This window comes from Manduca sexta, chromosome 26, assembly GCF_014839805.1.
Source record: "Manduca sexta isolate Smith_Timp_Sample1 chromosome 26, JHU_Msex_v1.0, whole genome shotgun sequence".
Taxonomy (NCBI): Eukaryota; Metazoa; Arthropoda; class Insecta; order Lepidoptera; family Sphingidae; genus Manduca; species Manduca sexta.
The window spans coordinates 213,629-228,421 of record NC_051140.1 but is presented as its reverse complement, the minus strand read 5'-3'; the positions used below and the strand labels follow the sequence as shown (position 1 = coordinate 228,421).

General features: G+C 33.9%; 2 protein-coding genes across 2 annotated transcripts; one reads left to right on the top strand and one right to left on the bottom strand.

Annotated features, from left to right (window-relative positions):
• Window positions 1-1,599: 1,599 nt before the first annotated feature.
• Window positions 1,600-6,573, top strand: LOC115445805 (UPF0669 protein C6orf120 homolog). The gene is made up of 4 exons (XM_030172240.2): window positions 1,600-1,913; window positions 2,909-3,000; window positions 3,473-3,610; window positions 4,256-6,573. The coding sequence occupies exons 1-4, from the start codon at window positions 1,681-1,683 to the stop codon at window positions 4,372-4,374; spliced, it is 582 nt and encodes a 193-aa protein (XP_030028100.1). The 5' UTR covers window positions 1,600-1,680; the 3' UTR covers window positions 4,375-6,573.
• A 3,083-nt stretch (window positions 6,574-9,656) lies between these two features.
• LOC115445813 (thioredoxin-related transmembrane protein 2 homolog) lies at window positions 9,657-13,834 on the bottom strand. The gene is made up of 4 exons (XM_030172268.2): window positions 13,467-13,834; window positions 13,002-13,265; window positions 11,549-11,683; window positions 9,657-11,179 (listed from the first exon to the last, which is right to left on the bottom strand). Exons 1-4 carry the CDS (start codon window positions 13,757-13,759, stop codon window positions 11,071-11,073), a joined length of 801 nt encoding a protein of 266 aa, XP_030028128.2. The 5' UTR covers window positions 13,760-13,834; the 3' UTR covers window positions 9,657-11,070.
• Between the last annotated feature and the right edge of the window lie 959 nt (window positions 13,835-14,793).

The window sequence follows — 14,793 nt, the reverse complement described above, 5'->3', positions numbered from 1 at the left end:
GTGTAACAACTATGAGGGCCTTCATAAAACCAAGTATAAATTCACCCATAAGAGCAGAAACAAATTCCAGATCATATTATTCGGTGCAATTCAAACAGCGTACATTATTTTTACTGATTTGAGAATGTACTTTTCGATATAATTTATCTATCATGTCGGCCTATTAGAATAATATGTCCTATAAAATGACAACTATTGGGTAGAGTATCAGCTTATAATTGGGATAATACTGGCATCAGCCATTAAATTTAGCCAGCCAGCAGTAATTTGTTGCATGTTTTTATTCATTTAAAGGTGTTTTAAGATTGTATACCTTAATTTTTATTTTTATTTATTCAGTTATTACCCAAGGTCTCCTGAACAAGCAGGGAGTAAATTTCAACATAGACACCTAATACAACGTCGTGTTGGAGTTATTTCCTAAGATTACAGCGTTATCATTGTACTTAATCATATCGTACGATAAGTGTTGATATAGTATGACTACATTTATGTTATTTGCGTAGGTGCTTAGGTCATAGCCCTGCTATTCTCTGGAGACATTAGCTTACCACCAACGCAGCATGCTTGCACGTGTTCCACTCAATTAAACGTAGCTAGGATGTCTACCTACAGGAAAACTTGCATTAACTTTGCGCGACAATCACCTGGGTAAATGAAGTAGGTGAAAACAGATACTTACTCTTCAAATTATAATTAAATCTGTACCTACTATTAATTTCGATTTACCATATGTAAGTATATGCATAGAGTATGATGATAGTATTAAATGAGGAACCTGAACTAAAAAGCTGTTTCAGCATGACTACCTATTTATTAGTCCCTTTGCAGTTTCCTGTAATCTGATTAAAATTTATTGTAAAGTTAAGTATGTGTTAGTATTTTTCGTATGTACTATTTTTTGTCATAAATAGTCATTGGCATGAAATTAAATCCACAAATCACTATTTTTCCTTTTGCTATTTCCAATGCACTGTCTCTCTCATATTCTGTTGCAGATATCAAATACTCGTATATGAAATTCTATTTTATATTTAATTAACAAGGCGAGTCCAACTAGCTAGCTTTGTCTAGTTTTGACATCAAGTTGGACATTGCAAGCATTGTTTTGTTGAAGTTTATGTTTACACACTATGAATTCATCGACGCTAAATTAAATGTAAGAATATCAGCCCCAAATAAATGTATGTGTACGAGTATCTTGACAGGAAGACGTTCCCTTTTAGTAGTTAATGATTATTTGGGAGTTCTAAGCGTATGTGATCTTTATTCGTATCTACATTCATTTGAAACCAACTGTAACTTAAGAAATTACTGAGCGAAGTTCAGTTTTGTATCGCAGTGTAATTCTTAATTTATTTCAAAATAGACCATTTGGTAGGTATTTACAAGTTGTTGCTATTATTTTGTCAGCAGGAGCAACACTTACCAATAAGTTGCTACTCGATAAAGTCACAAAAATATTATCGACATATTCGCATATTTTTGAGTGATTAAAATTTTATATTGATTAGAAAATAAATTATTAAAATATTTCATTTATGTAAGTTTAGAATTTTTTAACTAGTTTTCGAACAAAATACAAATGTCAGCTGTTGCTTCAAGTGTCAACTGTCAATCGGAAAACATCGAACTCGCGAATCTCGAAGAATCACAACAAAAATAATAAATATTGAAGCCATGCGCCGAGAATTCATCTTGGTTTTGTTAGGGATAATTTGTATATCGACATTTTCTTCGTTGTTGTCGGGATATGTGCAAATCGATACGAATAAAATACTGTTGGACACAGTTGTGGGACAGGTTGGGTCGGGTAACTTCTCCTACTGGCAGCTCGGCCACAGCGGCCCGTTGCTGATAGAACTTACTTCTTTAACAGGAGACGCGGACCTTTACGTCGCGGACAACATCAGGTAAGCCAAGAACTATAAATATTTAGTGGATAAATACACTTCCTACACTATTATTTAAGATTAATTATGAGAAATGTTTAGCCTCTGATTGTGGACTACGAAGGCCTCTCAACCAGGGCCGTAGCTAGACTTGAATTTAAGGGAGGGACAGCTGTGGTTACAGCTAGGGTGGAAGTAAAAATGTTACTCGATCTGATCTGGTCAATTGATTTTTGGCTTTCTTGACTTGTGAACGTAAATGAGTCAGGTTAAAACTTATGTAAATGTTTCGGTTATATACAGATTGTAACAAAATTCCCTTAAGTCTTGAAAGGGGGTTATTCTACCCATTGATACAAACAACTCTTATTATGGGACCAACTTCCAAATCGTGCAATAATAAACCCGCTGCTCCATATATATTTTGATTGAGTAGTTATGTAAGTATAATTTAGTTGATTAAAGTAGGGCATTAGTATTTTAAGGTAGGGCATTGCTCCATAATGCCCTCCCCTAGCTACGGCCCTGCTCTGAACCTCATAACACTGTTGAAATACAAAGCATATCTAACTATACTTAATATTTATGAATTATCTGTTTAAATCAACAGACAACATTGATTGGATCTGCTTCTATTTATTATCTGCTATGAATTAAAAAGCACTTCTACTTGTGTTTTATCCCGAAAGGGGAAGACAGGGAAATAACTAGCACACTCACTTTTTGACTAAATGGATATCCAAAATAGAGGTTTATGTCTTTCCATAAGTTTTGACTATACACCAATATCAACACGTATTAAAAGGAGTGTGATCAAATGACTCATTAGCCTTATTTATTAAAAAAGTTACATCTACATTCATTGTTTTTTACTGTATAAAATATTTGATAGACTGTAACTATATTGTGTCCTGATACAGTACAAATAATTAGAGCTTATTGAAAAGTGGATAAATTATAATGGTGCAAAAATATGTCCATAATATATTATATTTTGATAACCATTCTCATTCCAGACCAGGGTATGAGGTGGATCAGAACAACTTCAGTTCAGCGACATGTGGCCCTGACATGGTAAACATACCAGCTGACTTCCCCAGGCCTATTGGTGAGTAATGTGTGGAGAAGGGTATTATGTTTAGAATACTATTATATTTTAACAGTTTAAGGTCTATTAGTCAGATGGCATACAATTAGTAACAAGTATAGAGTAGTATAGTATAGATGGTAGGATATATTTCATATCCAACCAGATAGTGATAAACATACATAAGATGTTGAAACTCATCATAGTGTGTCGCATTCTGGGATTAGCCTCTATATGGTTCCAACAGGTCGGCATATTTGTAGGGGTAATAATCTCTCGTCAGTTGCCATTCTATTTGACCTCACTCTATTTACCATCATTAGGCAGTGGGGTCACATTGCCAAGCATGCATAAAAACGTATATTTGACATGTCTTGGGAGATACAATATCCAATGCTAGTCATTTTCAATAGCAAGCCACAATTTTCAAGCGAAACAAATAACTAACTTCCAAATGGCAATTAAAGATTTGAGATATGATGATAATTTCCAGGGTTAGGTGTGTTCGGTCACTGGTCCCACTCAGTGTCAGACTACAGCATCCAAGTGTTTCTGGACGTGTCGGCCGTGATGAGCGAGGAGCAGGTGGCGGCCATTGAGAGGGCACAGCGGCACACACCAGAAAAATATGGTAATTTAAACATTGGTCTATATGTTGGTGAAGTGAATTTGCATTATTCAATTTATCGAGGGTTCCTAAGTAAACTATTGTATCTGAAAAAATAGTGATATTCACTTTTTTAACGTTTCGTTATGTATTTATTGTTAACTACCAAAAACCCATTAAAAAAAAGCTAGTAAATGATTGTTAATGAAGTGTTTTTTCGTTTATTAACTTTTGAATTAAATGGGTTTGATAGTAAACAGTACCTAGATAGCGAAACGCTAAAATGTGAATGTCGCAATTTTTCCAGATACGATAGTTTTCTTAGGAGCCATCGTTATTTTAATTAAATTGTGTTCCAATATTTCAACTGGAAAAATCAGCACTCTTGGTGCGAAAAGAAACAATATTTGATTTATAATGATTCTTACACTAATGGCCATTTAGCAGTGGCGAAAGGTCCATATATGCTGATTGCTGCCGGCTTCCTTTTATGTAGAATCTAATTATCATTAGAACGATTTGCAAACCGCGTTTATGCATATTAGTAACTATACACTACCACTGCCATTTACTTTATCATTAATTATTATAAACATGCTTAGATAAATAATATAAGAAACTTAAATTCATCGATTGGTATCCAATTTAACAATGTCCTTTTGCTAACAGATACAGAAAGAAGAAGCAAAGGTAACACGGTGTCGCGCAAGACGGAGGACGCGAACAAGCCTCGCTTCCTCAAACTGCTGAATATACTCGACATGATCTTCGAAATGTTCGTTATGTGAACGTCAAATGGTTTATAGAAGATAAAGAATCGACACCGCATTGAAACACAGGGCGGGACATGATGTTATTGATGTGTGTGAGAGATTAATGGAAGATGAAGCAAAAGTGAGGTCATATGGGTTACGGATGATAGATATCAGTAATGTTACAAATATTCTTATGTTTTCTGACAGTACTGAGAATATTTTAACGAACTTTAAGCAATACAATAACATCAGTCTGTTGTTAATACCTTTGGTACTCGGTTTTGGTTAAAACAAAATATCAGATCCATTTTGTGTACTGTTGTGCTATTGGACATTGTCTTTCTATACTTCTGAAAAGGTTTAGGCCGTAGTTCGCCATACTTACCAGGGTTGGCAGGCTTCACATACCCTTGTAATTATGCAGAATTCTTAGTTTTCCTAAGGATAAAATATGTCCAGTAGAAAGCCTACATTATACAAAATGCATTGAGACATTTCATTTCGGTTTTGTTGGTTGGGTTGAAATGGGGAGGCTGGCTCCAAATGCTTCCAATTTTTATTTATTTTTTAATATACAGTGTGATACAAAAAGGTCGTATACATAACAGTTGATCACATACTTAATAGAGTATTATTTTTGTCATTGTACAGAATTATCTATATAGCAGGAAATAGTACGAAAAACGAGTCCTTCTGTGAAAACAGCATTGATATTGGTTAAGAAATGAGTCAGTAATTCATATTTCAAATATTTTGTTATGTGCAGGGGTGGGGTGGTCACATTGAATTATCGCTTTATCTCTTTCACACGCATCGTATTTAATATTTAATCCTACTACCGAAATTCAAAGGCTTAATTTTTTCTGAACTTTAATTCTCTTTGTGTTACAAGGAAAATATTTGATAAAAAGAAGCACAAAAATTAGTCTAATATCTTATTGTAATCTAAAAAAGAGAATGGTTGCTACAAAAGCCTAGGCAAGGCTATAGCCAAGTTTGACCCTGCGTGACCGCACCAGGTAAATTATAGATTTTTTCACAAATAATTGCTTGTTAACCAATAAAGGTTTGTTGTGCTTGCTATAGGCATTCCCACCTAATTGTTTTTCTACCGCCTTTTTGTAACACCCTGTATAGGTTAGTGTAAGGAAATAGTGTAAAATATTAAAATAGTTAAGTATAATTCGTAGCGCGAGCTTACTTTGTATTGCTCTCTTAAGATATATTTGTTATAGAAAATCCTCTACAAAAATAAGTAAATATTGTTTGTTGAGTTTCATGGGTGTTTGTAAATAGAGAAGGTAGTAAGTGATTTATTTTAGTTTAGTAAGTGAGCTAGAACGAGTTAGGGTAATATCGGACATGGGGTATTTCCGTCGTTTCAAGATTACCGCAAAACCTACCAAAATTTCATTATTCAAACAATGATGTCTGAAATTAAATTCTGTAATGTACCAAAATTACTTGCACCTATATAAGCTTTAGTATTTTTTTCTCCAAATCAGTTTACAAAGCCAATGATTACTAATTTACAAAAGGGATTGTCCTTGTGCTTTACAAGTGGGGGTGTCAGAGAAGGGGTGAGTTCCGCTGTTTGATACGATGTTACCCCCCCCCCCCCCCTTCCGGTATTAGCTTTAGTTACAATTTAGCAGTAAGTTTGAAATCGTTTTACACTGTGATCCAATGTTGACCCAACTCACCCTATTCTATATACAGGGTCATTTTGACATTGCGTTAATTAATGATATGCCATACTTGTCTTTATCTCTTCCAAAATTGTGCTTAATATCATTCATGAATAAAGAATATTTTCACCAGATATCCTGTTTTTACTCGCCGATATTTTGGTCATTTTGAAGTTTAGTACGAATATGTCGAGCGCGTTAGTGTATTTCTGACTGAAACTGTGATTGTCTTAGAATTCTCTTAGTAGTGGCATAAAGGCGTATAAACTTAAAATTACTCTTCAATGATATTTTGTTCGAAACTATTTTATTTGTATTTTCAAATCCACGGTTCGAGTAAGTTATTAAAATGTTATTTTTAAGAAGATGAGTGCATGGTTTCATTTAATTACGCAATATCAAAATGACCTTACGGGGCTGTAAAACAGAGCATCAAATACATATATGTGGGAATTATGGTCGCTTAACACTAAGAATGAAAAACTTTTAAAGTATGGGCGTAGCCAGGTTTCAGTATCAGCGGGGGTCAGAAAGAAAGCCAAAATGTGCCTTGAATGACATTCATAATCCTTAGAAAAAAATAACCAAAGTTTGTCAGCTTTAAAGTCTTAACCAATTATTAGTTGAATATTTTGGATTGGCATCCTAACACCAACCTCCCCTACGCCCATGCTTTGAAGTGATGTTAACATTTGTCGTTTGGGAAAGTAATGCTCTCTGCTATATTTAGCAGGCTTTACTTTTGAATTTAGCTTTTAGACCCAGATGTATAGTATAATTTGAAACATGAATAATTATTAAAGGTGTCCAGTTAAATTACATTATGAATTAAATACTGCAAAGACTATTCAATATTATTTTTTACATTTGGTTCCAATAGAATGTTTCTGTTATTACTAGTATGTTGTTAAAGACAATTATTTCAAATATAATGTAAATATTATATCTAGTCATTTATAATAAATATTTATTTTAATTTGTTTTTATTTATTTCATAATTATAATGTAGATTTTGGGAAATTTTGAAACTGCAAACAAAATACCTTTACAAGCAATACAATTTATTGAACAATAAAAATAACAAACACGATTTGAACACAAAAATAATATACAGATAAAAACATGAGCGCAAAAGCGACCAACACTACATAATAACATGTGACGAAACTAAACTTAACCGAAATCTTTATAAATGCATAATGACCCCTAGTAATAACAAATTTAAGTCTGTTTTGCGCAAATAAAATAATAATTTATCAAAACTCAAAAATAAGTAATGATATATAAAAAAAAATATATAGTAAAGTTTGATCACACGTCGTGTGTTTTCCCGCTCTGTCGTAGCGCTCGAAAACGCACCTGGCGTGTTATCCTCCAGTTCTGGAAGGGTATTGTTTGCAACGCACTCGTATGTTAACTGCACACTTGTCGCACAAGTAAATATGCATAATTTGTGTATGTCGCAGCGAAAGTGAAAATCTATACTTTTATATAAAGCTGAAGAGTTTGTTTGTTTGTTTGTTTGTTTGAACGCGATCTCAGGAACTACCAGTCCAAACTGAAAAATTCTTTTTGCGTTGGATAGCCCTTTATTCGTGGAGTGCTATAGGCTATATATCATCACGCTATACCCAATAGGAGCGGGGCAGTAATGGCTAATCTCAGGAACTACCGGTCCAAACTGAAAAATTCTTTTTGCGTTAGATAGCCCTTTGTTCGTGGAATGCTAGAGGCTATATATCATCACGCTATACCCAATAGGAGCGGAGCAGTAATGGCTAATCTCAGGAACTACCGGTCCAAACTGAAAAAATCTTTTTGCGTTGAATAGCCCTTTGTTCGTGGAGTGCTAAAGGCTATATATCATCACGCTATACCCAATAGGAGCGGAGCAGTTATGGCTAATCTCAGGAACTACCGGTCCAAACGGAAAAAATATTTTTGCGTTGGATAGCCCTTTGTTTGTGGAGTGCTCTAAGTTATATATCATCACGCTATGACCAATAGGAGCGGAGCAGTAATGAAACATGTTGCAAAAACGGGGAAAATTTATTAGTTTTGAGAGCTTCCGTTGCGTGCGCTGCGTAAACGGTTAAAGTTATGCAATAATGATGTATGACGGGATTGTTCCTCTTAAAAAGTTCTACAAAAATATATTATAAAACAAAGTCCCCCGCTGCATCTGTCTGCCTGGACGTGTTAAACTCAAAAACTACCCAACGTATTAAGATGAAATTTGGTATGGAGAGAGTTTGAGACCCTGGGAAGAACAAAGGCTCCCGGGAAACTACTACTTTTATAACGGAAAACTTTAGCCTGAAAAACTTTAAAACGCGGGCGGAGCCGCGGGCAAAAGCTAGTGTATTTATAAAATATTATTTTAATTAAAGGAAATGCAGTGTCAAATTAATGCGTGTTGGTCGCTCAAGCTTTCATGTTTAACACAAATGTCACTCAGATCTGATTTCTTTCAGCTTAATAATAAAAATATAAGGTCAGGTGGGGCAAGTGCGCCGACGGGGTAAGTGCACCTGCCCTAAAAAAATCGAAAACTATTGATGTTATACAATTACCGCAACCTTATATCTATGCTACTAACTGAAATACAGTTCCACTAAAAACCATAAATGGCTCTGTTCATTTTAATACGATTTATTCGCCATTTTATTTTAAGTGTCATTTAGACCTGTAAACAGAGATGACCCCGTGAAAGATAACATCAAATATTTTAAGATATTTAACATATTTCTGTAAACCAGCAAGGTGAGTACATAGTTTAAACCTTTTATTTTAACTTCCTGCCTGAATTTTATTTATATATACTAAAATAAAGGATTTTTTTAGCAATGCGAAAAAATGTACCTCAAAATTGTCGAGTAGGGCAAGTGCGCCACAGATACTAGTCGTATGGCGCACTTGCCCCTGAACCATATATTACCAACCTTTTTTGAAAATATGTTTTACTAATATGAATTATTATTAAAATTTTATATTGTATTTTGTTTTGAGCCGACTTAAATAAAAGGGCGTATTATTTAATTCGTTTTTACAAAAGAAAAAATGAAATATCTTGGTCTAGAGCAACTTTAGGTGACGAGGTTGCAACTGTTCGATCAGGCACGTTATTTGGGTATAATGCAGCTAAAACATATTAAATGTCATAAGGCCAAATTCTAAGTAATTGACTTATAAGGCATTCAAAATTGTTAATTCCTACATTTTTGTATGTTTTTTTTTAGTTTTTTGAAATAAAATGGATTTTGTATTAGGGCTACCATTTTTTATTCCAACATATCCGCACACAAAACTATAATATTAATACCTAAATATAGCAAAAAAAAAATCTAAAATGTTTTGAAGCCCTGATTTACAAACATATGGCGCACTTACCCCGAATTTGATTTGACAGCCATAGTTTGTTATAATATTGAGTGATTAAAAATTATCCAAGAGCAATGCGAGTAAAACTTATTTCTCTATAAACTAAAATGAGTGATTTCTTTATAATGTTTCATATTGGCGTTTTTTTTACACAGGCGCACTTACCCCATTTCCAGAGGCAAGTGCGCCTACTACCATTTTTTTTTACTTTGAGCAAAATATTATTAATTTATGGTCCGATTTCCTTGAATGGCTATAGGTTGTTATCACAAAATACCAAATATTCTTAAATTAATAAAATTACATACTTAAGTCAGCACAAAAAGAAATTATTTTACATTGAATCCAGCTATGAAAATTTTATGGCGCACTTCCCCCGACTGACCTTACGTCTATAAATAATAAAACAGTTCAAAGACCATAGGAACTATCTATGAAAGGTTAGAAATTCTATTTATATCATATGTGCGTCAGCTTCTCATTTTACAAGGATAATATAAATATACTTATGATTAGGATGTTTAATGATGAACTGTTTGTAATCTTCAAAATCTGTCTAGAATTAATTGAGTTCCTTCCCCTACAATTCACTGGCTCACTATAACAATGTCTGTAGGGACTCACACACTTCTACAACTATGTAAGTGCACGTAGTTGTGCGGGAACGCTGTGTCACACAGTACACCACGCCTCTGATATAAAAGCGACGTGCGCCTTTGTTAATTCAGAATGCCTACTAATTTGTTACTATTACCATCTAAGTACACTGGAACTTTGAAATACAAAACCTACTCAGTACGATCCCTGGAGTTTAATTTATCAAGTTAGAGTACATATTCCCATATAACAAGTTATAGAACGTACTATGTTAATTATGACAAATCTTGTAAAAAAAATCATAAATATTAGAACATCAAAATTCATGGTTACATCTTTATCTTTGGGTATTATTGGAAGCGTCACTGGAAAAGACAGAATTATGTGATATTTAATTCCATTTGTACATAAAATATAAAGTCGAACCTTGTAGTGAGCCAGTGATTTGTCACTCTAGTGTTTGAAAATGCAACATGTGACAAAAATCAGGACATTTAAAGATTAGCATCAGCTGCATCTCTATTCAAGGATAGTTATTTGTATAAAGTGAATGTACTACTTATTATGAAAGAATGTCATATTAATTGTAGCTACACTAATTCCTTAAGTATGTTAAGACTTAATTTACTTTTATATAATAGGTATGTGCACGGCAAAGTGACCCTAGTGCACGTGGTGGTAAGTGGATTGGGGTTCAATAGAATTTCGACAGTTGCAACAGACGAGAGGTGATTACCTCTCGGCAGTCGACACAATTATGCCGGCCTGTCGAAACCGGATACACATAGGTTGATCCTGGAGCTCGACAAAATACGTGGCAAATTATGGCGGGTTTCAATACCTTGTGTACGGTGGTCGCTATCCGGGTTTATATCTTACTACCAGCAAATTACTATTATAATTAAATCTGACAAGATTATGAAAGCTGAAATATTTTTTGTTTGCAAAAATTTCATACGGTCTACTCGGTCTACTGGCTTTATTAATGATTTAAATGTATAAAACTCATCACTGTGCCCTTAAATAACTTAGAACACTCCGGTCTTCTCGGAATACTGACGGTCTACTCGGTCTTCTTGGCGTTTTTGGCGGCGGCGAGCTTCTCCTTGCATGTTTGGTACAGACCGTCGAGGTCTAATGCAGCTTTTATATTGTCTTTGGAAAATAAAAATCTGAAAAATGTTAAAATATATTAGTTCAGGGAGTCTGAAGTGAGTTAGGGATAATATAATCCTACTATTATAATGTGAAAGTATGTGAGCATGGATGTATGTATATTTGATCCTCTTTCACGAAAAAACTACTGAACGCATTTTGATGAAACTTTACAGTATATTGTATATTGGTTATACATCAGAAAAACACATAGACTACAATTTATAATGATTTTGTGTAATTTGTTCATAATATAACAATGCATATCAAGTAAGTAGAAAAATAAAATGCTATCTTGGCATACACTGCCTAAACCGTTGAAGTTAAACAAAGATAATAGTCAATGTTACCAGCTTTATGTGAAAAAATATCTGTTAACAACTTACTTCTGGAGCTTGCCGGTGTGGTCTGCTTGTGGCCTCCTCATCTTCTCCTTGCCCTCAGAGAAGAGCAGCAACGTCGGCAGCTGGCGACTGGTGGGCCCGTCCTGGATCCTGTAGATCTCTGCTGCATCTGAATATCTGAGGATAAAAAAAATATTTTTAATTATGCATGTTTAGTCTTGGTGTATTCTATTAATTGTTGGTGTGCCATTATTTTAGTACCTTTTATTATTTTACTTTTTTTAAAGACAATTTTAATACAGAAAACCCCAATATAATCCAAAAACTAGTTTAATTTCAATACCTATGGAGGCTGAAGACACCATTTACAGGAGACTAGTATCAAATAGCTAACCATATGCTTGTAACAGCCTTAAATCTTATTTAATTTGGTAAATACACCATAGTCTTTTAACAAGAAAATTTCTTAACTAGAGACTTCCTTATCATGATATAAAAGTTGGAACTGATTAGGGTTACTTCAGTACTATAAAGAAAATAGTTTGACCTAGATACAGCATCCAAATTCCTGTGACCAACCATAATACAAGCAAGTTATATAGGTTGCAAATGCGTGTATTAGCTTATATAATTAATCAGACTTTGTATAGAAAAGACTTATTAAAAAAATATATATATATTTAATAACAATATTATAAAAGAATGGACAATTGATGACAAAAAATAAAGCCCGGAGTTTCTTTCTGCCTTTCTTCTTCGGGTAGTCATCGCTAGGTAGTTAGTGAAAGGCTGGTAGGTTAGCTAGGTTAGGGCTTTTATTGTCCTCACCGGTGAGGATCGCGACGCGTTTCTCCCTTATTGCTTATTTAAAAATACATCCATACATAATTTTATTTCTTCTTCCCTGCCAGCCCGAGCTGGCTTCTTGTTTACTAAGTATATTTTTCATTTATTTTATTGTCTTTGTTTATATAAGCTAATCTAATTAAGTAATAATTGAATATTCTCATGTACCTTGACTTATCATAAGTGCAACTATGTTCGCCTACGTGATGAATAAAGCATTTTTTTTTAAATTGTTTTATAGAATAAGGCTGTATTTGCTGTTATATTTTATATGAATAAATTGACAATAACAAAAAAAAATCACAAGTTTCTCTCTGCCTTTTTTCTTGGGGTAAGCGAGATGGCTTAAGTAGCTAGTGAAAGGCTGGTCGGATAGCTACACTAGGGGTTCATATGGTCCTCACTGGTGAGGATTGTGAAGTCATATCTTTTATCTTCTCTTAGCTGCAACCCAAGCCAACTACCTTGGCCTTTTTAAATGTTTTTTTTCCTAATTAAACATGATTGTAATTATATAATTGATTTAAATGTAATTTAGTAATAATAACAATAATTCTTCTAAATTGTTTTGATGTATCATACGTGAAACTTTGCTTGCCTATGTGAAATTCTGAAAATAAGAGACAAATATAATATTATTTGTAAACACCTGCCAACATCCAGCTTGCCAAACTTCAAATTATCCAAATGGTAACTGGCCGAGAGCTCCGCAAACACAGGAGCGAAGGTGACGCAGGCCGGGTGCCACGCAGCATACAGACATACAATCCAGGTGGTGGTCTTGTGGTGCTTCAGCTCCTCGTCCAGGCTCTGAGGGCCGCGGAAGTACACCACATGTTCTGGCCCCATGTACGTGGGCTCGGGGAGGAGCAGGGCACACAGAATGAGTATTGCCGCGTATGGGAGGCCATATCTATAAACAGTTTATTTTAATTTACTTACTACAAATTATTTCCAAGAATCTTTTATACTACATTTTAGAACTTCTTCTGAATGTTAGATCGTTTTATACTTTATTGTAGAGGTTTTAGATTAGGGATAACTAGAAAAAAGCAGTATTTATTAATTATGTAGTTAAATAATATATAAATAAAATAAATAAAAAATGTCTTACCTGATATCGGCGTATAACCAAAGTATCAAATTCGCGATCTTTGTATAAACGAAGGAGGACGAGAGATAATTTACCATCGTCACACTTCCCGCCTTCCTTGTTCTCAACATAACCACTATAATTAGGAAAAATAGAATTTCCGTTTCTCTACTGTCGAGCTCGCAATCAGAGTTCTCGAACAGAAAATTGCAAATAACAGATGTTCTCTTACATACTATGTACGAAATACTTAATATTATATTAATCCAATAATACGGCTTTAATAATTGCCGTAGATCGGTGTTAAACGACATTTTTGATTAAATAATTTAGAAATTTTATTTGCCCTGAACCTCACTTTGTGTTTAAATGTTTATTAGAGTGCCATTCCGTAGACTTCAATGCGGTTATTTATTGCAAAAAGAATAAATGAAATGCATTGATGTCACATCTCCTTGTGTGTAAAAGAGATAGGTATAACATACAGTTGAATTTTCCAATAAGTGAGATACGGTCCGATCTTAGTTGTAAAAAACAAAAATAGAATTTACGGTAAGATGTACTCTGAGATGTACACGCTCGTCGAGAATAAATGCTGTTTGGTTACGATTCGGTCCAATGAACATACAATGATTTTATGATCATATTCGGTTGCAGTACATTTTTTAGACACTATTTTTTTAAATATGGCTATGTGTTAAATCGCTGATGATCTTTTTAGTTGAATGAAAGTGTTGCCTTTCGACGAATATGTACACCTAGCTTGCTAATATATTATACCTTTATCTTTTGGACTAGTGTAAAACTACATTAAAATTTGCAATAGTACTAATACTTCTTATGTCGTTTTAAATTGGTGTTTAAATAGAGTTCGTACGGTCTTTGAATGTGTAAACTATAGACCAAATTACGAGAAAACAATAAATTCATGTATCTTTCATTTTAACATTTTAGTGCCATCTATAACCGCGTATTAGCAATTAAATTTAGTGAAAAACAACTATGTAAATTGCTATACTTCTTGTAAAGTTTCAATCATTTTGATAATAATCAGTAAAACCCATAAATGTAGTTAAAGATATTAGCTTATGCTATGTGGCCTCATAAACTTGTTTCAGCAATATTGTATTTATCAAAGAATTGGTTATGTTTAGTGACAATAGATGGTGTTGTAAATTGAAGTCGAACTAAGAACCAAATAAGAGTATTCTAGTTTATTTATTTTTGTCCAACAGACCAGACCAACCAACCTGACAGGCAGACCACGAGATGCAGAATACTCTTTCGTTTTTTTTTTCGTTCGACGTAGCGATACGTGTATACAAAAAAATAACACTATGGACATTTA